This window comes from Hydra viridissima, unplaced genomic scaffold (assembly GCF_058129835.1).
Source record: "Hydra viridissima isolate aposymbiotic clone 2 unplaced genomic scaffold, HvirCarnegie_v1 scaffold_10, whole genome shotgun sequence".
Taxonomy (NCBI): Eukaryota; Metazoa; Cnidaria; class Hydrozoa; order Anthoathecata; family Hydridae; genus Hydra; species Hydra viridissima.
In genome coordinates, this window is record NW_028324309.1 from 13,432,344 (window position 1) to 13,456,193 (window position 23,850).

The 23,850-nt window shown below is 27.5% G+C and overlaps 2 protein-coding genes across 4 annotated transcripts; both read left to right on the top strand.

Moving 5' to 3' along the window:
- The first annotated feature begins 39 nt into the window (after window positions 1–39).
- Window positions 40–18,475, top strand: LOC145181084 (uncharacterized). 2 transcript variants are annotated; one of them, XM_090100889.1, is made up of 30 exons: window positions 40–577; window positions 2,105–2,189; window positions 2,264–2,338; window positions 5,882–6,003; window positions 7,533–7,607; window positions 7,734–7,793; window positions 8,864–8,952; window positions 9,036–9,147; window positions 9,862–9,957; window positions 11,224–11,297; window positions 11,407–11,461; window positions 11,832–11,927; window positions 12,253–12,348; window positions 12,443–12,535; window positions 14,225–14,317; window positions 14,518–14,613; window positions 14,765–14,812; window positions 14,888–14,983; window positions 15,918–16,007; window positions 16,138–16,206; window positions 16,305–16,364; window positions 16,521–16,558; window positions 16,767–16,839; window positions 16,953–17,016; window positions 17,181–17,251; window positions 17,336–17,455; window positions 17,644–17,714; window positions 17,900–17,948; window positions 18,064–18,150; window positions 18,246–18,475. In XM_090100889.1, the coding sequence occupies exons 1-30, from the start codon at window positions 260–262 to the stop codon at window positions 18,261–18,263; spliced, it is 2,589 nt and encodes an 862-aa protein (XP_089957015.1). In that variant the 5' UTR covers window positions 40–259; the 3' UTR covers window positions 18,264–18,475. The 2 variants fall into 2 exon arrangements, with proteins under 2 accessions (XP_089957015.1, XP_089957014.1); XM_090100888.1 differs by having other exon boundaries at window positions 97–577; window positions 7,524–7,607.
- Window positions 18,476–18,579: 104 nt separating this feature from the next.
- LOC145181085 (uncharacterized) lies at window positions 18,580–23,075 on the top strand. Of its 2 annotated transcripts, none has more exons than XM_090100891.1 (14): window positions 18,580–18,712; window positions 18,811–18,941; window positions 19,164–19,273; window positions 19,352–19,439; window positions 19,717–19,778; window positions 19,879–19,983; window positions 20,122–20,272; window positions 20,442–20,577; window positions 21,189–21,288; window positions 21,570–21,726; window positions 21,823–22,068; window positions 22,204–22,299; window positions 22,437–22,535; window positions 22,704–23,075. In XM_090100891.1, exons 2-14 carry the CDS (start codon window positions 18,825–18,827, stop codon window positions 22,818–22,820), a joined length of 1,584 nt encoding a protein of 527 aa, XP_089957017.1. In that variant the 5' UTR covers window positions 18,580–18,712; window positions 18,811–18,824; the 3' UTR covers window positions 22,821–23,075. The 2 variants fall into 2 exon arrangements, 1 of the variants encoding a protein (XP_089957017.1); XR_016456560.1 differs by having other exon boundaries at window positions 18,594–18,712; window positions 21,831–22,068.
- Window positions 23,076–23,850: the final 775 nt, after the last annotated feature.

Sequence of the window (23,850 nt, forward strand, 5' to 3'; positions counted from 1 at the left end):
ACAAGATTACATGTAAACAAACCGCTGAACAGTAAAAATATAAGATCAGAATGAAGTCGAACGCGGTGATCAGTTTTCTAAGAAAAAATACATAAAAAAACTCAAAATTAAACTCTGTGGTAAAGAAACGCACATTTTCTGTTCAATATCATAATGGCGACGATAACTCAGAGAATACATACCAGTTAACGTGAAAGCCATTGACGTTGTAAAGTAATCGACGTTTCCTGATTATGTCTGCAGTTTTTATAAATAAGCTATGTTTAAAAAGTTGAAGCAACGAATTGAAGAAGAAGATAATCAACCGGTGCAGAGTAAAATTATCTTATCCTCCACACCAAAAAAAACTTCCACATCGCAACATTCGTCCCGTTGGTTATTAAATGGAGAAACAAATCTTTCAAAAGAAAATAAGTGGGAGAGAAGGAGAATTAGTTCTGCTAGCCTATACAGCTCAAGGGAGTCGCTAATGAGTATTGATTCAAATGTAACTGCTACACTATCAAAAATTTCTTACAATGAAAGTTCGTCAATCGGTACACCAATTGATTCTCCGATAATATCTGATCGCACTGCAGTAAGCATTTACATTGTATAATGGAACCAAAAATTATTTATATACGTATGCAAGATAAATTTGATTACGTGATAATACTTGATCTTCAAAAAGAATATTCATGATTCCTTAGTTTTCTGAAAACTCTCCATATGCTAGAGTTTTATGAAAATAAACAATTTACCACTTTCAGAGGCTTGAAGAAATTATATTTGCTAAAGTGTCTGTTTGTTACTATTAATATTTTGGCAGGTGGTTAATGTGTTAGGTACCATAGATGAATTTGTAGTTCATAATTACAACACAGGTTCCTAGAATGTCCATTTTGGTAGTTTTTTGTTGATTTTGTCAACCAATATATGTGCAGTTTACTACTTTCAATAATTTTCAATAAATCATATTTATAAACTGTAAGTTATATTATAAAAAAACACATTGTATTAAACTTTGTTTAATAGAATGTGTTGTTTTAGTTTTTGATGAGATTTGTAGAAAAAAAGGCCAAGTTGGTTTATAGCTTATAAATATAAGGAACTATTACATTCATTTAAGTTGCAGGTTATTCAGGGTGGTCGTAAAAAAAACAATGGTGGATGAGATTTAATGTATTCCTGGAAGTTCAGTTTTACAGCATTGCTGGAATTAAATTGTTCTCCTATTAAAAAGTTGTCTAAGTAGCAGAAGTAGTGGTTGTCTAATAAGTATAAGGATGATCAGATTTGTGATTAAAATGCAGCATAATGAAAGTTTCCAAACGCTTTTATTTTTGTTTTTTACTTCATGTGGAACCCACATATTCAGCTTTTTCACTTGACCAATTTGAGTTAAATGAGTCAATAGTTATAACACTAAACTTCAATAATTCAAAGGAATTCTAAGATGGGTCAGACTCAATGTGACCTTTAGTTTATCATTATTGACCTTTGATGGCTTATTTGTGAGATCAAATAAGATATATGACAAAGCAATTAGGTACTGTTTTCTGCATAGAGCCAAATATAATATTTATGGTTTACACAGTCTGCAAATCCGTAGTTCCTCTTTAGTGCTCATACCTCATAACAGTGAGAGTTTCTGACCATTTCATTTTCATCAAAATTAGCTTTTAAAAAAAGTTTTAAATATTTTTTAGAGCTTACAATCATTTCATAAACAGGCAAGATATGTAACTTTGGATACAAAAAAAAAAAAAAAAAACAGAACAGTAAAATGACAAATAATAAGTTGTTAAAGTTGGCAACATTGTTAACTACAAGTTCTATCCTTGCCAATCTCATTTAAAAACTAAATTATGCAGTTATGAATTTAAATACCAAAAATAATAAAATAGTTCTTAAATAATTAAAAAATAATTGGAGAATTAAATAGAAAATTGTTTTGGAAAATTTATAAGAAAACAAAAAAAAAAAAGAATTTTTTTTGTTATCTAATAAATTTTCTAAAATTAAATTGAGTTTAGATAAAAGTTTTAAATTAGTATGATAGACTTTTAAAAGTTTCCAGAAAAAAATGACTTTAAGTCTGAATAAAAAAATCATATATGTTTAGTTTTGTGATATTTCAAAAGAAGAAATGTTATCAGAGCTCTCCAAAAAAGCTGATCACATCACAAAGCTAGAGAAAAAAGTCAATGGTATGTTATATTTTATATATTGATCAGAAACTATATAACTTCATTAGATTTACATGTTTTATTTAAATTTTCAGAAATGGCAGACGCATTTATGGATCAAAAAAGACAAAGGGATAGACTTGAAGAGGCTCTTGAAAACATCAGAAATGGTTTTTTTTATATGAATATTTATTATTAATTGATTTTGTTAGCCTTTTCTTATTCACAGAGGAGGCTAAATTATATATATATATATATATATATATATATATATATATATATATATATATATATATATATATATATATATATATATATATATATATGTATATGTATGTATATATCCTTAGCAAGCATTGAAAAAACCCTAACGTGTTCCACTTTAAAAAATAAAATTGTGTGCAAAAGTTCAAAACAGTTGCTTAATAATGAGGAATGGCTCTGCAGCTTTACAAGTTTTGCTAATTATGTATTTTATTGACAATATAAAGAATGATGTTTAACATTTTTTCTTATAATCATTTTAGTTATGCAATACTAATATTTATTTGAATTGTTTTGGGTCATTATGTTGCAATAGTTTTTGGCTATTCAAGTTTAAATCAATATCTGTAGTGTTAGTCCACCAGTCGATAATGGCTTGTGCTTGTGCAAGCTACAAGTTTGCTTTTAGCACAGTAAGGGAACTGCTTGCAATGATCACTGATAACATGAAAAAAAAATTGAATTTATTCCTCATCTTTGGTAAATTTCTTGTTTAAGTACAGAATAATAGTAATGGCTTATATAGTTATTAATAATTACCAAACCTTTGATAGGGAAAATTACAGAGAAGGTGACAAAATTGTGTACACAGTACTTCTGAAGCAATCATCTTTAATTGGTTGTGAAAAGCCACATCTTGATTCATTGGACACCAATTGCTCTTTATTAATAGCACCTGGCATGCAGACAGCTTTATTAGACTTATCATTAATGGTTCTGACAAGACATGTTCACAATCCACAAATTGCCATAGTATTTAAATTTCTTAAAAGTCAGAATTTCAATTTGAAATGATTCCAATTGGTATATGTTGTGGATGTGCTAATTGGAGTCTTTTCAAAAGCAGCTTGTGAGATCTATTCTACATTTTGGTTTCAATCAACAAACAAGCAACAGAGTAATTATCTGTATTTGATACAGTTGTACATAGCACATACTTTGAACTGATCTTCAATGCTTCACTCCTCCAAACACTAGATAACTGCAAATGCTTTTGCTATTTCCAGCCGATAGTTTAAGAATGCCAGCAACTGCTTCATTTTGAAAAATTACTTGCAGGTGGTCTAAATGTCATTGTAATATCAAGAGGAAAGCTCAGTCTTCTGGAATTGTGATCATAGTGGAACTGAATGAGCAATATCAAAAAACACCTTCCAGTATCCATATAAATGCATCTTCCTTCAACCTATGCCTGGCAGTTTGCCCATTGCAACAAAAGTTTCAGGCTCACTTTAATGCAAATAATCAATTTCCCTTTTATTTAAAATTTGAATTTTAAAAAACAAGGAGAAAAAAAAAAAAATAGGCAACAACAAAATGAACTTTCACATTTTGATTGGCTTGAACAGACTATAATATACATGTTTACAATTTACATAATTATTTCAAAGGATATTTATCATTTATTTCTTAGTTTATTTTTCAGAACATACACTCAATCACTAAGTAGTCTAATAATAATCATTGAATTGTCATTTTGTTTATGTTTTAATATTTTTCAAACTTCAAGAGCCACTCTTACATATTGTCTGATTGCATACATTAGCCTTATTAATTAACTTTTTTATTATGCTCGAGATTAAGTTGTAAGGTATTCCTGTTAAATTTTGTACTTCTCTGTATATTTTTTTTCTTAAGTAAATCAACTGCAAAATCTTTTTGTGCAGTTGTCCAAATTTTTTCTCCACATGCCATAACTCTAAAAATGATTTTATTTGTATATATTTTTCTTTATTATCATTTTATATATTTAAATTTAAATTACAAAGCTTTCAAAAACTTATCCTAATTAAATAGTTTTACTAAAATTTTTCTTGGTGTACTATTTTTTTTGTTCACATTTACTGCAAATATAAATTTTAAATTGTTCTAGAACAATTTAAATTTTATATTTGCAGTAAATGCAAGCAAAAAAAAACACAGTCATGTGTGGGTTCTCAGAACCATAAATGCAGCAAATTCAGCGATTAACAAAGCCATCAAAAAAATGTGCTTCATCGCTTAGGATGATTTTGCTCAGGATCCATTTGTTGATGTTCAATAATCCATTCAACCAACTCTTTTCATTATGTTGGTCATTAGGCTTCAGTTCTTGTGTCAATTAAATTTTGTAAGCATTGAGATGCAGATTTTCAGTAAGTATACGCTGTAGAGAGCTTCTTGAAATTTGAAATTCTTTCACAGTTGATGAAGTTAAATCCACATTCCAACCATATTTCTTACAAAATTTTTGAACTGTGGTCACCAAACTTTCATTATTTTTGAAATACTGTTCAACATGTTGTTCTCTCGTGTAATTTTTTTTTTTTGCCCACACTTTACTGCACAAATGGCAGCAAATTCAAGTCTTGCATGAATTTTGGGACACCCTGTAATGGATCAAGAGCTTGAAGGGAACAACATGTCACCAAATATCAAGTATCCTTTTATTCCAGAACTTGTAAAGAACTACCAGGAATTCAGGATGAATTTCAAGAATGGTAAGGGAGTGATTACTGAAACAGCAGGATGCCACAATGTCATGAAATTTCTATTTCATTTAACTTCAGTTTTCCTGTTTTTTGAAAAATCTGGAAAAAAGTTGAAGCTTTAGAAAATACCAAGCTTAAGTAATGCAAGATGGAATTCCTTTTGGCATTCATAATTCTACTAGAGAGAAGACTTCCAGAATTCATCTTTTATGCTTATAAACTGTTAAATGCTCAAAAACTACATAAGTACTATCCATTTATAAAAATTAGAATTAAAAAATTTTGATTGTAAAATGAATTCTTTATCTATGTGCGTATATGGTAAAATCAAATTTTTGGTTTGTGCATTTTAGTTTTTCTACAAGGAAATCAAGTTAATGCCTTTTTCAATGAACAAATGTTGATTGCTCTATAAGGTTATGGCTTTTATATTTACTATATATATTAGTGTTATGACTTTTTGTGACCTCATATTCCAGGAATATGATGCAAGGAATATAATACATATATTAACATTTGTGTTTTGACTGCTCTGGAGTTACATTACCTACCTAGCCCTACATGAACATTTGCCAGATTTAATGACAATTTACTTGAAGATTAAAGTTAATTTTGTAATGATTGCATCTGGCTTTACAAGGTTTTTATTATCTTACTTGTTATCAACACCCTCCCTGCTCTTTGTAATATTGTGGAAAAGAAAAATTAATGAGATTGTTTGTATCCAAAATATAGAAACCAGAATTTGCAGTTCTATGAAAAATTTGCAGAATTAGTTTTAAGCAGTAAATCTATGAAATACAATATAAGCTGGAAAAGATTTATCCTGTTTACATTCAGAAAATAAGAACCTCTAGACATGATAATGATTTACATTTTTTTAAATTTTAATATTAAAGTTATGTTTAATGTAATGTTGCTAAAGATAAATCTAATATGTTTAATAGTGTATAAGTTTATCTTTCTTTGATTTTAAAGAGATGCACACCAGATCTAATGCAGCTTTGAATGATTCTTTGAAGCGTATTAAAGAGGATTATGAGCAAAAGCTTTCTGAAAAAGATCGACAAGTAAAAGAATATATTCAAAAACATCAACAGGTAATTTTTCTAATTGAAATGAAAAAAAAAAGATGTTTGTTTACTTTTACCCAATACTTCCTATCTTATTTATTTTTGTAATATAAATGAAAAAATTAGAGTAATTGAAAAGATATTTAAATGTAGTAGCAGCTTTTTTGTTAAACGGCGTAATTATAAGAAAAGTCTGGTACCCAAAATCTCAGTAGCTCAGTTGGTAACTGAGCTACTGAGATTTTGGGTACCAGACTGAAGGCTCTTTACTGTTAGGTTTTTTTTTTTTATTTGTTGGTGAAGATATAGCTAATAAAAAGGTATGGAACCCTAAAGTTATTAAAAACTATTGTGAGGACCTCATTGAACTGAAACTGTTTCTTAGAATGAGTAATTAAAATAAATATCATCAATAAACTGGTTTCAGTTAAATTAGAAATTAGAAAACTCCTGGCAAACCCTAAGTATGTTTGAAATGCAAAGTTACTTGTTTTTCTCAGAGAGATTAAGTCTCAGATCATTTCACTTTCCACCCAATATTTATGTCTGTTTTTGTTTCAAGTTGTATTAAAGTTTGAGATGAGTTATAAAATTATTGAGTAATATAATTATTCTAAGCATTAAGAAAAATATTCACCTTTTTTTTGGTGAATGTTTTTTTATCATTTTCATCAATTTATCTAAATGTTCAGCTATGCATTAAATTATAATGACTATTGGTTTGTCATCTGTGCTAGAATCTAAATAAGAAACAACATGTGCCTTCAATGGGCTTAAATTAAACTCATTTTAGTGTTGAGTTTTGGAAAAGACTGAAATTGCAATAATTTTTCAATTATTTAATTTTCAATTATTGTGCATTTCTTTTTCAGTAAATGTTAGGGTGTTTAACAGAATAAAATTGGTTTCTTTACAATTTTTATATTAAACAAAACAAAAATCAAATTATTTATGAAAAAATATTATAAATTTCATTTGGTCTTTCTCAGAGTAGGAAAAATGTGTTTAAAGTTTTTTTCACTAGATTTATACATGTGTGAAGTTTAGTTTAAGAAACTTTCAGAATAATATAGTTTACACTTTTTTAGATATGTGCCTAAAAGAATGATGAAAATATGTGTATTTATGATTGCTTTTGTAGCTATTATCAAAAATCTGTTTATCCAAAATAAAATCTGGTATCATGTTCTAATTCCTCACGTTAAAACTACTGGAATACCATATATTAGGTTTTTAACATGTAGTTAAGCATATTGATGATTAACTAACAACAAAATTTTGTGGAGGTAAAAATTTATTTGCCATCATACACAACTTTAAGGATTATGGAAAACATATTGCTAATGATTAAGTGGTCATAGGCCTCCCTTAGCAATCAATGTCATTTAAATTTGAAAAATATGAGTAAACAGCAAAAATATTTGTTACAGTAAATTATAGACATAATCATAGATATATTTAACGGAATGGGTGGTTTACATTTTTTATTTTTAAAGTTATTCTGGAATCTATAAGAAATAGTTCTGGAAACTATAATAAATGATAAGATTTTTAAGGAGTCCACTCGCTTCTCTGATGTCAAAGAGTTAAACAAGCTACAACAAGAAGAAGTTGCAAAAATGAAAGGAATGGTGAGTGATTTCTAATTTTAAAGTGACAGATAATAGATAATCTGTTTAAAAATAATTTGTATATGTAAAAGTTCTTGCGAAAAACAAAATAGATTCTTAAGTTTAACTCAGAATTGTCTATTTTAGTTGATTCACTCCCAAACTGAAATGTCAAAAAAAGCAGCTGAGCTTATTGAAAAAACAAAGGTATTTTCAAATATTAATCATTTACCCTTACAAATTGCAGCATTTGTCAAAATTATAATATTATGTATCAACCAAGAATTTTAATTGTTTTTTTTTTTTCTTGTTCATCCCTAAATTCTATACAGCTTTTTAGTTAAGAGAGTTATGTTAAAGGAGTGATAAGCTTGTATGAAGAATGCCTTAGTGCTTTGGGACCCCTTTCCCTCTCTTTCAGACCCTGAATTTGTTTTTTACTGATTAATTTTTGTAATGTTAAAGCAGGCTTGGTCGGGAAAGGCGTGCGATTGCACTCTAATCTTGACCATGCATACAATATTTATTTACAGCAACTTGCCCACGGCTTCATATACTTTTTGAAATGTTCTCAAAACATCTTAAGAGCCTTTGCCAAGTTGTCGCAAATAAATATTTTATGCATGGTCAAGATTAGAGTGCGATTGCACGCCTTTCCAGACCAAGCCTGTTAAAGTAAGTAAAGATTTACATTAAAAATGTATTTAAATAGAATAGTGTGTGTAAACTTAAAAAGATAAATTTTATTTCTTTAATAATATTTTATTTCTAACCAGAACTCTTAAGGACAGGTTAAACCCCCCTAAAACATGATAGTTTTTTACAAAATGACATTTTTCTAAATGTATACATGTTACAAACTTCATTTCTGTATATAGCATGTTTTTTTTAAATGGATTTTTTTTTATAACTAAAAAAGTTTGCTCTTTTGTTTAAAATATTTTTAAAAGTTATAAATATGATTTCATTATGATATATGACATAAAAATGCCATTTTTATCAAGTACATGGAAAAATCTTGATCAAAAACCCCTGAGTTTAACTTTCCAAGAGTTTTAATTACATTTATGAACTAAAAAACCAATGAATGGAGTCATTTGTTCATTTTCAAAAGTTGAATTACTATATACTTATCTGTCATGCCTACATGAAGTTTACTGTGCTGCAATTTGTTTTTTCAATTTTTAAAATTTAAAAAAATTTAAATAAAAATTTTAAGTGAATATTTTATGTAAAGTTCTCAAAACAAAAACTGTTTTATAAAAATTTTCTTGCAGCAAATTGAAAACCTGGATAAGGCATACTCTGAACAAAAATTTGAACTTGAAGGATTGCAAGAAAGATTAGATGACTTATCCAGTGATCGGTATGTAGAATGGCATAATAGTGTTATGATAATTATTGCTTTTAAAAAACATTGGTATAATAGAAACTTATATTTGTTTTTAGACTAAAATTTGAATCTCGAGAAAAAGATCTGTGTGGGCAAGTTGCTTCACTCCAAAAAGAGAAGAGTGCACTAAAGTCACAACTTTCAGATATAATTAATGAACTAACTCAGGTATTTTCTACTTATACAAGAAAACTATACTATATTTAGGGTTGGTTAAAAATTATTCTGAAATTTTAAAGAGAAGTTTCAAAAGACCTAGTTGAAACCTTCTGGTTCATAGAATATATCAGTGGCTTTGTGCAAAATTAATGAATTTGAGTTATTGTCTCTACAATACTGCAAATAAGGTATTTTTTTTAGCTCGTATTTACAGACATACAGATTTATTAAAGGCCTATCGCTTTAATAGATTATTTACTGTTGTGCGATTTGTGAAAAGCAGAAGAAATCTTTAAACAGCTGTACATTTTAGCCACAGATATATAGGGAATTTCATTATGACTCTTCAATCAGGATTGAGAAATGATTCAGTAATAATCCAGTAAATTCTAAAAGAGGAGCTATTTTGATTTTCCCTGTTATGACAGCTGATTAGTTATAATGGTGGCCATTGTTGGTGTCTTTTTAATAATTTACAAATGCATCAAAGTACATCAAAAGTTATAGATCTTTTAGCAAATTCAAATGTTACTTATATAGTATTTGTAGAGCACTAACTTGTTTTTTTTTTTACAGTAAAAATTTTTTTACAAATTTTGATCATTGGAGGATATCTGAAACTCATTAATCTACCATTCACAAACTGTGTAATTGCATTTATTATGTAATATTTGTATAATTATTGTCATGATTTATTGATATATTTATTAATCTTTTCTCTAGAAATCAAGTCAATTAGAATCTACACAACTTGCATTGGATCGAAGCCAAGAAGAAAATGTATCTTTAAGGCAAACATATAGTTTATATAAAGCCAAGGTAAGCATAGTTTACATATACCCAAGATAAATAGTTTAGAAGTTCTGAGCATTTTAAATAATTTTTAAAATGTTATTGTTTACAATTGAAGTTTTGTCAAAAAGTTTTAAAAGCTATAATGCTATAAGAGATTACTTTAACCCTTATAATTTAGTTCAGTAATCATCAATGCTTATGCTTAGTGGATGACCAAAACGGAAATTTTAGCTGAAACTGAAATTTGAGCTGAAACCGAAAGTATTGAAGTTTCGAACTATAACTGAAATTTGAGTGAAACCAAAACCAAAACAGGCCAAAACTTGCATAAACTAAACCTATATAATATGCCCAAATATATCTTTTTGGTGAACCAAACATATTTTACTTTATTACTATTGGTTAGGGTTATTACATAACCCACTAAGTTTTGCATATCAATGCATGATTATATGGAACCAGATAATTATGCAAAGCAGAAGGCATTTGTGACATGATTTTTGAAAACCTGTTAAATAATCTAGACAATGTTCTGTGGACAGATGAGGGATATTTCCATCAAGATGGAACTGTTTACATCAAGAACCCTTTCAATTGGAGTGACACAAATCCTCACACTCTTGCCAAAAAGTCACTTAATTCACGAAGTTGTGCGCAATCATAGGTTTTTCCAGCAAAATTATCATTCCACCATTTTTCATTGAAACCAGGACTATTGATAGTGATTGCTATCTGTCTATGTTGGAGAACCATGTGGTTCCATACTTGAAAGCCCATTGAAAATGTTCATCAACATATACCAACAAGATGGCACTCCACTGCATATAAAGAGAAATGTGCAGCAATTCCTAACAGATCTTCACTAATGGTCATGTTATTAGCTATTTTTTCCTGCAGTTCTAGCTACTGCATTCACCAGATTTATCGCCTTGCAGTTTCTGATACTAGCATAATCTAAAACAGTTAGCCTATGCATCCAGACTACCTTTAACACTTGAAAATCTAAAAGCTCGACTATCAGATGCTGCCCAGCAAATAACTACTGGCAATGTTAGACCAGTGCTTCTATCTTTTATTGATTGCCTTCATTTAAAACTGGAAAGTGGTGGTGGTTATATTGAATGATATTCACAAATCCCATTCCTATGATGTTTATTTATCATTTGAATTTGTTTGATTAAATAAATATTCGGAAAAATAAAATAGATTTGTTTTTGGTTAAGGAATTTTGAAATTATTTACTGTTTTTAACATTTTGTATTTTTTAACCTTTTAACTAATATTTTTCAGGCAGCTTCTGAAGCTGAAGAACGAAGTACTGAAAATACTGTTTTAAAAGAGCGTTTATCTGATCTTGAACAAAGGTTAGAATAGATTTCTTAAATTTTTTCTATTAAAGTTTTAGCTTTCTTAACATTTACTTTTTAATATTTAAATGTTTTTTAATTTTTTTAATTTGCTTTGATAATTTAGATTACAGGATAGTAAGTTATCAGAAAATGGACAGCTCAAAGCTATAGAAAAAGAAGTTTGTAATTTTAATTGTTTTTACAAATTTACTATTTAGTAATTTAACAATAACTATGGATTTTTCAGAATATAGTATTAGGTGAAAATGGGAGGGTACCATATATCATAGTATATAGGTCAGCTTAACTGATCAGTATTCTTAAATATAAGAAGAGTTATAGGCAAAACTTCAAGTATTAAATGTGAACCGATATTGTTTTGAAATATTGGATTGTTTTTCGATCTGATTGTATTTCATAAACTTTTTAGATTTTTTTTTTTAGCTCTTAAAATGGAGTAAGAACTTTAAAGTGTCTTTCCAATTCTTTTCTCTCTTCTCCCTTGTGTAGTTAGTTTCTAGATGTTTTTCTTTTTTTTTGTTTATTCAGCGTTCTCTTCTTGAAAAGCGGCTTCAACAAACACGTGAACAATTGGCAGAGTTGCGTGTGCAATCAAATGATAAGATTACAACACTAGGATCACTTGTAAGGTTTTAAAAAAGCTACATATAATATTTTGAAGTTGGTATTACTGTATTTAATACAATAGTATGTGGATATATATGTGTATGTTTATATATACATACACACATGCATGCATACACACATGCATACATATATACTTACTTACATAAAGACAGACAGACAGATAGACAGACAGACAGACAGACAGACAGACAGACAGACAGACAGACAGACAGACAGACAGACACACATATACACATACATACATACACACACATATACACACATATTTCAAACTAGACAAGCAATTTTATCATCAGCAGTCATTGGTAATTTTATAATATAGGTGACAACACTTGATGAAAAGGTCAAAGAAAAAAACGAAATTTTAGAAAATTTTGAACGAAATTATGAAGCACACACCAAAAGTTGTAAATGCAAAGTAAAATATTTTATTTCTAAAGTTTGCTTAAAAAAAAAAAATTTTTTGTTGAAATCTTTGTGTGTGAACTGAAGCGTTAATGTGTTTCTATTAGATTACAGAACTTGAGCAAAAGTTAGCTTTAGCTGAAAGAACAACTTTATCGCTGCAAAGTGATTCTAATAATTTAATTTCTCTCCAGGAGAAGGTAAGTTATATTGAATAATATTAAGAGTATTGGTCATACCAATCACCAAATTATTTAACCATCATCAAATAGAATGCACATACTAACATTTAATTCACTTGCAGCTGAGGACAGTCACATGCATTCAAAGATTATTTTTAATTAAATTAATGACCAAAAAATTCAATCAAATCACTTGTGATAAAAAAGTTTGTTTATTGAATAAGTCACTTTGTTTAAGTTAATCACTTATATTTGCACAGATTTATTTAAAATAATATACAAGTTTTAAACAACTATCATTTACAACAATTTTACTAGTTTTAATTGATTTAGTAATATTTAAATGGTAAACATTTTGTTATCTATGTTACTTTTAGTAATGGAGAATATTGAAAAGTACTATACATTTTAAAGTACTATACAATTTAAATTACTTTTAATAATGGAGAATATTGAAAAGTACTATACATTTTATTATTTACATTACTTTTAATAATGGAGAATATTAAAAGGTACTTCTAATTTTTTTTAAAAGAAAACCTCTTGTTTAATTTTGAGTTTTTTTAATTTTTTTTGTTTCCTAAAGGAGATGTTTCTAAGAACATTTGCTAGCCTTATGTTTACGTCATAGCTCTAGTGTTTTAAGATATTCTATCTGGAAATGCTAGAGCTAATAATTTTATAGGCATGGTTGTAGTAAGAGTGTTGCTGCATTATAAATACAATTATAAAATGATTTAAAAAAAACGAATATTTACTAGCGTAACATTATTTTTCATCAAGTATATTTACAACAGTCAAGTAGGAGCTATCTGGTAGTTGCTCTGAAATGTAATATCATCATATTCATGTCTTTTGTATGTAAATGATATTTGTTTTAATAACAAAATTAAATTCTTCGATATTTTAACAAAAAAAAAAAAATGCTTTCTAAATTGTAAAAAATAATTTTGTTAAGCTATTACATGAAGCATTAATGATTACAATAATTTGTTAATTTGCCATTAGAATTGTACACCAGAATAGCTTTGTCACAGAAGACTGATAAATACTTTGCAATCAGTTTTAGTTTATGAGAGATTTGAATAGATTTTTCCAGGATCTGTCTAATTTATTTTCAACTTACGGGAAGTACAAGTTAACACTAAAAAAAGATCCTAGAAAAAAACTCACAAAAAGATTTTTCTTTTTATTAGGATCTGAAATGAAGTAATTTTGAATTTTATGATTTGAGCAATTATTTTTAACATAAGAGCATATATACAAAATAAAATTACAAAAGACTAATGGGGATGATAAAAAGATGAAATGCTTCTTAAATTTTTTTTTTTTTTTTTTGATTAATCATCCTTGATCTGTCTAAGGTATGTATGCTTGTGGGGTTTAAAAGTGTACCTTATATTGCAACTAGTTGTAAAATGAATTAAGTGAATTATAAAAGTGAAGAAAAAAAAAAGTTATAAACAGATCCATATTCCTGGGAGAAAGAATCCAAACTTGTTAGTTGTTTGTAAGACCTGTATAGGTTGATAGAATGCAATATCCAGAGGTTGTATAAAGCAATAAACATAATCTCAGTATATTTGTTTTAGGTACCTAAAGTATGATCTTTTCTAAATGTTCCTCAAAATTAATATTCGAAATAATGCTTAGTATTTATTGCTGAGCAATTTAGATTTTAATTTAACTTTTAATTTTTTCTGATAGTTAAAGGAGCAAGAACAAAAAATATCATCTTTAAAAACTGAAAAGATGGAATTAGAAATATTAGCTGACAGATCAACTTTCCTAGAAGCTCAGGTAAAAATATTTTTCTGTCATCATAATTTTTGATATAAACATTTGTATACAATTTCTTATTTTGTTAAAAGTATTTTTTTATATATATATTTGTTAGTAAAAACATTTTCCTAATTCTAAAAATAAGCCATTTGAAATTCTGAAAATAAAAAGATTGTAGTAAAGAATAATCCATATATGGATATTGCATTGTTTTACAGAATAAGCTACTTGATACAAGATTCAAGGAAACAGTTGAGCGACTTGAAAGGGATCGAAGTGACTTAGAAGAAAAGGTTCGAGAGCTTCAATCAGATGTAATAGAATGTGTTTATCTTTAGCAATTTAAAGTTATCCTCTCTTCATTTTTTAAAATTTATCATTTTGAAAATATAAAAAAACTTTTTTTTTAAATTTATCAATTACTCGTTTTGTTTGCTTGAAATAAAGCTTGTTTACTTTTTTTAGGCACGTAAAAACTCATTTAGACAGGAGCACACTTCAAAATGGAAAATGGTATTTATCATTTATCTTTTTGAGAAAGTATAACAAGTGTTTTACATATCATTCTGATGTATGTTACAAATTTAGGAGCAACTAGAAACAAAACTTGAAGAGCAAGATCGAAAACTGTGTCAGTATCAAGAGCAGTTAAAAAACCATGTTAAAGAAAAAGAGACGCTGCAAGTAAAGTCTAAAATAAACATTTCATTTACCATTAATTTTTTTAGTTCAGTATAATTATTTACCATATATTCTTTTTTTTACATAATTAGTCAGTTAAAAGGTCATCCCTGATTTTGTTGTAATTTATCAAGTCAAAAAAAATAGGACCATTAAGGTTGTTAATTCTTTTTTCAACATAAAAAAGTATTAATATAATAAGTAACATCTTTGATAACAAATTTAAGAAAAATAAAACAATATTTGGCAGGAAAAGCATTTTTCTACAACAAATATGTCACTAGCAAGTTTGCTAGTTCATTACTTTTTTCTTTAATTCAGTTTAGTCAAATGCATATTAAAAAACATCAATAAATGTAAAAAAAAAGGTGGACAAAGTTATCAATTGAATTCCATGGTATCTTTTCTCAAACCAACTCTTATTCATAATTATTTTATTAATTCATGTTGGTTTTTATCATCAATTATAAAAGATTACATAAAATTGCTAATGATAACTTTAGTTACATTTAAGATTTTATTGAAGTTTTAAGATCTGAAAGAAAAATACTAAATGAAACAACAAAGTGGCAGAAGGTGTAAGGTTGTTAAAAACAAATGACAGTTGGCAGCCAATATTATCCAGGATTTGGCTCAGTTTCATCACATAATTTTTAGTGATTAAAAAACTTCAAATTAGTAAAGACAGTTCTTGAATTTTAAACTTGAAAAGTATAGCAATTGCTTTGTTATATCAAAATCATAAAGCTATAAAGAGACTTTTTAAGAAAAATTTTTCTTGAAAAAAAAATTGTCAAAATCTTTTTTAGATTCTGTGTTATAGAACTTTAAACATAAGCCACTTTTACTTTTTTGAAACTTGAATATGTAAACTTATGACAGCAAATATTTTTTTAGCATTCATTCGTTAAGTTCAGCGTTTTTTTCTGTACTTTAGGATGAGTTTTCAATAAAAGAAAATGAATGTAAAAGGTTATCTGCTTGTTTAGAAGATGCATTAAGTCATACTAATGAATTAAAAAATGAAGTGAGGGTTACAGTTTTAAACTTTCATAATTTGTTTTCCTAACTCATACTTTTTGTTTTGGCTCAATTCTCTATTTATAAAAGGAACTTATTTTTTTGTACAGTAAATATTTTAACATGCTTATTTTTAGATAGCTAATTTGGAACAATCTTTAAAAGAAAAAGATAGTTTAATAACGTATATAAAAGAATCTGGTGAGGTAAAAAAGAAGCAATTTTTCATTTTAGAAGAATTTATTTTAGTACTTCTTTTTTTTCCTGTTTTTCTTCCTTTTTCTTTTTATATTTGCTCATATAGTGCTCACCTGTAAATAACTCAATGGATTCTCTTTTACGTGAGGAATTGACATCACTTAGGGTAAGAAATGCCAAGATCATTAACAAGTATATTTTTATTAATGCATTACTTGGTGCTAGAATGGCACCAATTAATAGTTATGTATTAAAAGGTTTTTCTTTAGGATTGATTTAAAGTTATTATTGATAAAAAATTTTAAATTTTTTGCATTTCTAGGCAACATTTAATGATCGCGAGCAGGCATTAATAGAAAGGTTATTATTATGTTAAATATCTGTATATTATGATTTTTTCTTATTTTACTTTTTAATGACCAGAGAACGATTAGCAAAGACTGGTTTTGATTCCATTAACTAATTTCTTAAAAGTTTTTTAAAGCTTTTAAAGTTAAACTTCTTTTTTCCCTTTACTTGTAATTTTCACAAATTTCTGAAGCTTCTAACAACAATTTTATTTTAATAGAGATGAAGAAATAGAAGAGTTACGAACTGTACTAGAAGCTCGAGACAATGAACTAGCCACAGTATCACAGCAAGTTAGCTCTTAACCTTTTTTTTTCCCTTAATTAATTATAAGAGCAGATTTATTTACTGTTTTACAAAAAATATATAATTTCCTTTTTTTTTTTTTTTTTTTTTATCTATATAGCTGCGTGATTTCCAAGAAAATAATAAGTATACCCGTACAAGACTCAATGGAACATCTGATAAAGGTGTAAAACTCTTTTCAAAGTTTAATCACTCAAGCCTGGGTTTTTTTGTTTTTTCTTTGGTTAGAAAAGATTTTTTATGTATTCTTATTGATGTATTATTGTTTTTTATTATTTACATTTACAGCTTTCTCATTATAGTTACTATTTTTATTTTACTATTTAAGATTTACAGAAAACTGTAGCACGTTTAACTGCACGTATACAAGAGTTAGAAAAACTTAAGAATGAGAATGTGGTAACTTGTTAACTCATTGTTTACTAATAAAGCTTCAATTAGTTTTTTTTTTTTAATACAAAAAAATACTATTATTTTAATTAGAATACACAGTATGAAATTGAAAACCGATCATTGAAAGCAGAGTTAGATGAATCTCAACAGAAAATACGTAGCTTGCAACAATCTCTTCTCGATCTCAAGAAATGTGTGAAAAAAGAACATGTGATTTCCTTTTTTTATTTTAATAAAAATTACATAAATACAAATACAATACAAATAACAAATACAAATACAAATAACATGACATTAGAATGACAAATAACAGAACCCTGTGAATGTTTTTTTTTTTTTTTTTTTTTGTTCTATAAATTCAGAAATTTAACCAAGTTGTTCTACTCTTCATAATTTAGAAACAAGTGTTAGAGGATTCAGGTAATTCAGGTGATGACAATTCCAAAGACTTCTTAGAAGTAAATTTTAAGTATCTTTTCATTGAGTTTTTTTTTTGTTGTCATTAAAATCAAAGACAAAGTTTCTTTTTTGTTTTTAATTTTCTGTTACAATTTAACTATTTTTTCTGGAAAACATAGAAAAGTCTAAGATAAAGTTGTTTGTTGTTGATTTTTATTTTTGCAACTGGCATTTTTGAATCCTTGACTCATACAGATATTTGAAGCATGTTGTGTTAAAATACATGTGCAGCACAAATGAACAGGTAGGGTTTAGCAGAGTGTAATAAACTGACATCACTTTTATTATATGTAATAATACTGAAAAGTATATATAAAAGTACTTATTTCAACATTTTGTAAGTTCCTTTCTCTTTATAGTCACGCCAACTAGTAAGTGTCATTGGTCATCTGTTACATTTTAGTGCACGTGAAAGTGCAATAGTTAGAGATTGCTTTGACTGGAAGGTAATTTTTATTTCATGCAAAAGTTTTTTTTGGAATTCTTAACAGAATGCTGCATACTTGAAGCAATATGTAAACTAATATCATTTTTCTTTTAGCTACCATTAGAAAAATGATGTGTTCCTTATGTCTGATGCAGATTTTATACATATTTTATGTGTAAATAGATAAAAAACCAATTTTATATTTATACTTATTTAGCAATATTTATTGTAATTGAGAATGGAATTATTATATTTAATGAAACATTTTTATTTATAGAAGAATTTTAAGTTAGAAGAATAGAGTATTTATTAGCTAAGAAAATTTATACAGAATTAAAATGAAATTTTTGTTGTTTTCTTTTCGTTTCTCATTTTATTTTATGGGATTTACAATTAACTTATTCATGATATTTTTATATAACAAATTTGTATATAAAATTATCACTACTGAATTAATTTTAAAAATTAACCTCTGAAAAAAAAGTCTGCTGGTTGCTTCAATTTATTAAGGAATGTTATTAACTGTCATACTTCCAATATATTTAATGGCCAATCACAAACTAACCAATAGATTTATTTTGGTGAGTCTGTTGGCAAATCTTTAAATTTAAAACTTTTTTGCATTTGATAAGTTTTATAAGATTGTTATTTTAAATATGTACATAAATTTATTTTGCAGCTACGCAATTAAAAATGGTGAAAAGTAATGCAATTAGTAACAATAACAAGCCACAAAAAAAAGTTGAAGAGTTTTTTATAGACAATGAAAAATTAATAAAATACAAAAGAGGAGATAAAGTCAAACTCAAGGTTTGATTTTACTTTGCAAATTTTATTACAGTTTGTTGCCCTGTCAGTAATTACTTGTAATTGATTATATGATCAGCACAGTCACTTTAAATTTAATCTTTTATTATTTCATTTGTGATATAAAGTTACTAATGGTTACCAATTATAAACAAGTCACAAATTGCATGACAGTAAATTGTTGCATTACTTGAAGTACAGCTTTTAATATTTAATTTTGCATAGTTTACAAAAGATCGTCGTTTGAAAAGTAGATTGAAATCACTAGAGAAAAAAAATGAAGAAGCTGTGAAGCAAGCAGCTCGATCTGAACTTCTCCAGATAGAAGAGACTGGGTACAAAAAGTTACTTGTTAAAAACTGTGTATAATAGTGTGTTTTTTTTTGTTTTTTTTAAACTCGTTTTTTTTATAGGTATTTGGAGGCTGAAGGTGATGAGAAAACATTTGAGTTCAGACAGTCTGAAATTGCTGAATCAGTAGATATATCAAGTGCTCAAAAAGTAAGTTATGCTTCTTGTTACATAATCACCAATTTCATTCGCATATAATTTCCAATTTAAAATCATGTGAAAAATGTTTACCTTATTCCAGTATATATTTTTTAGCTTTATCTTTACAAATCTTTTTTTTTTTTAATTTAATTTTCTGCTTAAAATGTTCCCTTTTTTTGAATTTTTTTTTGAGTTGATAGTTTTATCTCATGTGTCTAATCTAGTTTTTTTTTTATGTTCTTTTTTTGTTTTCAAAATATGTTTTTAATTGTTTGTTACTTTATAGTATTTTAACTTAACTCTTGAGCAATTTGGACCTTACAAAATCAATTACACAAGGAATGGAAAGTATGAGTTTGAAGAAAACCTTTTGCTTACACTTAACAATTAAGTATGAAATGTATTTTTTAAGTAATCTTTTGTGACAATTATGAATTTTTTTTTATAGATTTCTTTTAATGGGAGGTCAAAAAGGTCATTTATCATCAATAGATTGGCAAAATAAAAATTTGGCATGCGAAGTTCATGCCCAGGAGACTGTTCGAGATGTAAGGTAGAAAAAATACATTTTGTTGCATAGTTTAATTTTTTTTTTATTGGTTGTTGTATTTACCAGTTGTTGTAAGGTAGAATTCTATTGTTTTTTTAACGGATTGTTAAAAAATAGCTCTGTTTAATTAATTGTTATCAGGTGGTTGCATCAAGAAACATTCTTTGCTGCAGCACAAAAAAAATATGTGTACATTTATGACAACCAAGGGACTGAAATACACAGATTAAAGCAACATCGTGAAGTTAATAGACTTGAATACCTCCCTTATCATTTCTTATTAGCCACAGTGGTGAGTGTTCTCTAATTAACAATTTAAAATGAGTAAAAATATGGCGACAGCAGCAGCTATGCATGAGACAATAGGGAGTTGGGACAGATGTTCAATGTAATCAAAAAATGTATTTTACAATATTAATGTATTAATTAATATGTAATTGTTTTACCTTTTTTATTTTTAGGGTAATTGTGGTTTTTTAAAATATCAAGATACTTCTACTGGTAGACTAGTATCTGAGTTACGAACAAAGCTTGGTCGATGCGATTGTATGACACAGAACCCTTATAATGCTATTATCAACCTGGGTCATTACAACGGTAGGTATCAACAATATTTAGTATGCAGCTAAGAATTATAATCAGATTTTTCACAGCTATTGTAAATTTCAAAAATATTTGAAATTTTACAAACACAGTTTTGCACGACTTTATGAAAGAAAAGTTTTAGTCCACGTGCTTTTTAAGCTCAACCATAGAAACTCTCAAATATGAATCATAGTTAGCTACTGTTTGTACTAAACTAATTTTTTGAAGTGTGGCAAGTTTCGTAATGTATCAAACGAATCAAATGAAAAGTTTTATTCATTTAACACGTCCTTTGTAAATTTATTGGAAGAGACTTGCAAAAAGACAATTGTTATGTCTAACAATGTTTCATTTGAAAAAAGTATTCTATACTTAGGCAATGACACCTGATAAAGTTGACGAAACGAAAATCTTGTTATTCTGAGCAATTTTTATTTGTATTTATGTCTGTCTTTACAGTGGTCTTTAAAAAAACATGTATTCCTTGCTCAGTGAAGAACTAAGTGGTGAGATATTAATACCTGTTTTATGCTACTGGTTAATAATCGCCGTTTTTAAACTTTTTTTTAAATCATAATCCTATTATTTCCATTTATACTCTCTTTTTTATTATTATTATTAAGGAAGTGTTACTATGTGGTCTCCGAATGTGAAAGAACCGCTTGTGAAGATGTTATGTCATCGTGGTCCTGTTCTCTCAATAGCAGTTGAAAAAAAAGGAGTGTGAGTAATTTTGTTCTCTTTAAGTTTAATGTTCAACCATTAAAAACTTCTTTTGATTTTTTCCTTTTTCTTTTCAAAGAAAACAACTAAAATCCTTTCTTTTTTTCTTTTTTTTTTTTTTTTTAAAAAAAACATCGACTAATTGACTTAATTAAAGTTGTTTAATTTTTTCATTTCTGTTGATTTGATTGTTTAGTAGGTTTGCATTGCTTTGATTGGTTAATAGGTTTTTATTAATTGGTTTATAAGTTTTAATTGTTATAAGATTTATGCAATTTCAGATATATGGCAACATCTGGTTTAGATGGACTGATAAAAGTTTGGGACATAAGGTCGTATAAGCCTGTATATAAGTATAGACTTCATGGAAAACCTGCTCAAAGTCTTGCAATTAGCCAAAAGGGAATGCTAGCAGCTGCTTTTGGTTCAAAAGTTCATGTAATTTTAGTTGTTTTTCTACGTTTAATTAAGCGTTAAATTTACGATTATTTAACAAATATTTCGATACGAGTATCTGTTCTTCATATTTATAAGGTATTTAGAAATGCGTTAACGGAGATGCAGCAAACTCCATATTTGACACACACAATAATTGGTGCTGATGCTACCAGTATCGAGTTTTGTCCGTATGAAGATGTTCTAGGTGTCGGTCATACCAAAGGATTTACTAGTCTTATCATACCAGGTTGTGGCGAAGCTAACTTTGACGCAATGGAGGCGAATCCGTTTGAAACAAAAAAACAAAGAAGAGAACACGAAGTTAAAATGCTTTTAGAAAAGGTAATCAGTAAAATTCTGGATTTTTTTATTTTATTGTTTTTTATAAATCTCTTTTATTGTTAAAGATATAACAAAATTACTCACCTTTTCAAATAAAAGAGTTTATTTTTAATAAAGAGTTTTCATTTTGCTTAGATACAACCTGAGATGATATCACTCAATCCATCTGAAATACTAAGGATTGATTGTGCTGGCCCCGAAGTTAAAAAAATAGAGAAAGACGAGGGGAAGGTAATTTGCTGATTTTTTTAATCATGAGACATTAATACAACTTAATCTTTGTATGTGAGCTTACCATTCCTCAATAAAGGACTTTTTTTTTTTTTTACGAAAAAAAGAAATTTAAAATGGATTCAATGAATTAATAGGTCGAAGAAACGTTTGAACCAAAACACAAGTTAAAAGGAAAAAGTTCGACTTCAAAAGTTTTGCAGCGTAAAAAAGGAGTTAATCAACTTTCAAAACGGGTAAAAGATAATAAAAATATAATAATACTTATTATTATAATATTATAAAATAATACTTATATAATAATACTTATTATTGTAATAGTATAATATAATACTTATATAATAATACTTATTATTATAATACTATATAATAATAGTTAAATTAAGTTTTTATCTTTTGTTTAGGATCAACTAAAACAAAAAATGCTCAACAAGAAGAAAAAAGAACAGCAAAAGAAGCCTGGTGATGAAGTTGTATATGAATTTAGTAGTGCATTAGACAGGTTCACAAAAAAAACCTGAAGCTTTGCAGTTCCTTAAGAAGAATTGTTGAACATACGAATGAGAACCATCTGTAATATAGTGCGGTTCAATAAACAGTTTAAACATCTAAGGTCATTTCGATGAGCGCTTATTGATCGAATGTAAATTCACTCGCTCTTGCTGACTTTGTATTTCTCTTTTCCGCTTCTAAACGATAGATGTTTAACCGACCGTTTTTTGTAAATGAGAATTGTATATCATAACAACATAAAGAGAGTTTGTTGCGGCTATTTAGAGAATTAGTAAATTTCTTGCTCCTACAAATTTAACTCACTCTCAAACGCGCATCTTTTAAAGTCTTACTTTTCAATAAAGTTTGGACATTCCACGCTGTGTTCATTTCGAAAGCTAGAGGGTATAAGAATGTAAACAAAAGTTGAGATAATAAGTCACAGAAGAGATACTGGAATTTTTAGGCTCATCATGTTAATAAAACATCAAGCTATCAAGCTCAGAACTCGTTAACATTAAAAGTAACAAATATGTTAGCACGTTTAGTCCGGAGTTTAAAATCATGTTCAATATTTTTTGAGCGTATAATTCAGGATGATTCTTTTTACAGTAATTTTGAAAAATAAACATCAATGTTAAAACTGCTTTCATTACCGATCTATAAACCACTGGTGTGTGCAATGCTGATACGTTTATCAAGTGAAACGTCTTTTTCGAAATTTTAATTCAAACATCTTGAGATTTTTTCAGAAATTTTTCTTTTAAATTAAACTTTTTGTATCTTTTTCTTTTGTTGAGCGATTTTTTTTCTTTTTTTTTTCTCTTTACGTCATACTGAAAATAAATGAAAAATCAACTTAAAAACCATATGAAAATCAACTTAAAAAAACAAAGGTTTTTCATACGGTTTAAATACTGCATCTATATATATATATATAGGCTGTAAGTTTCATCAGATTCGTTTCCACTTTAGTTTTCAGTAAGAAAGACGAGTTTTAAAGAAGTGTAATTGAATTTATTATCTTTTTACGCTAGCGGGAGAGATTTTAGAATTTTT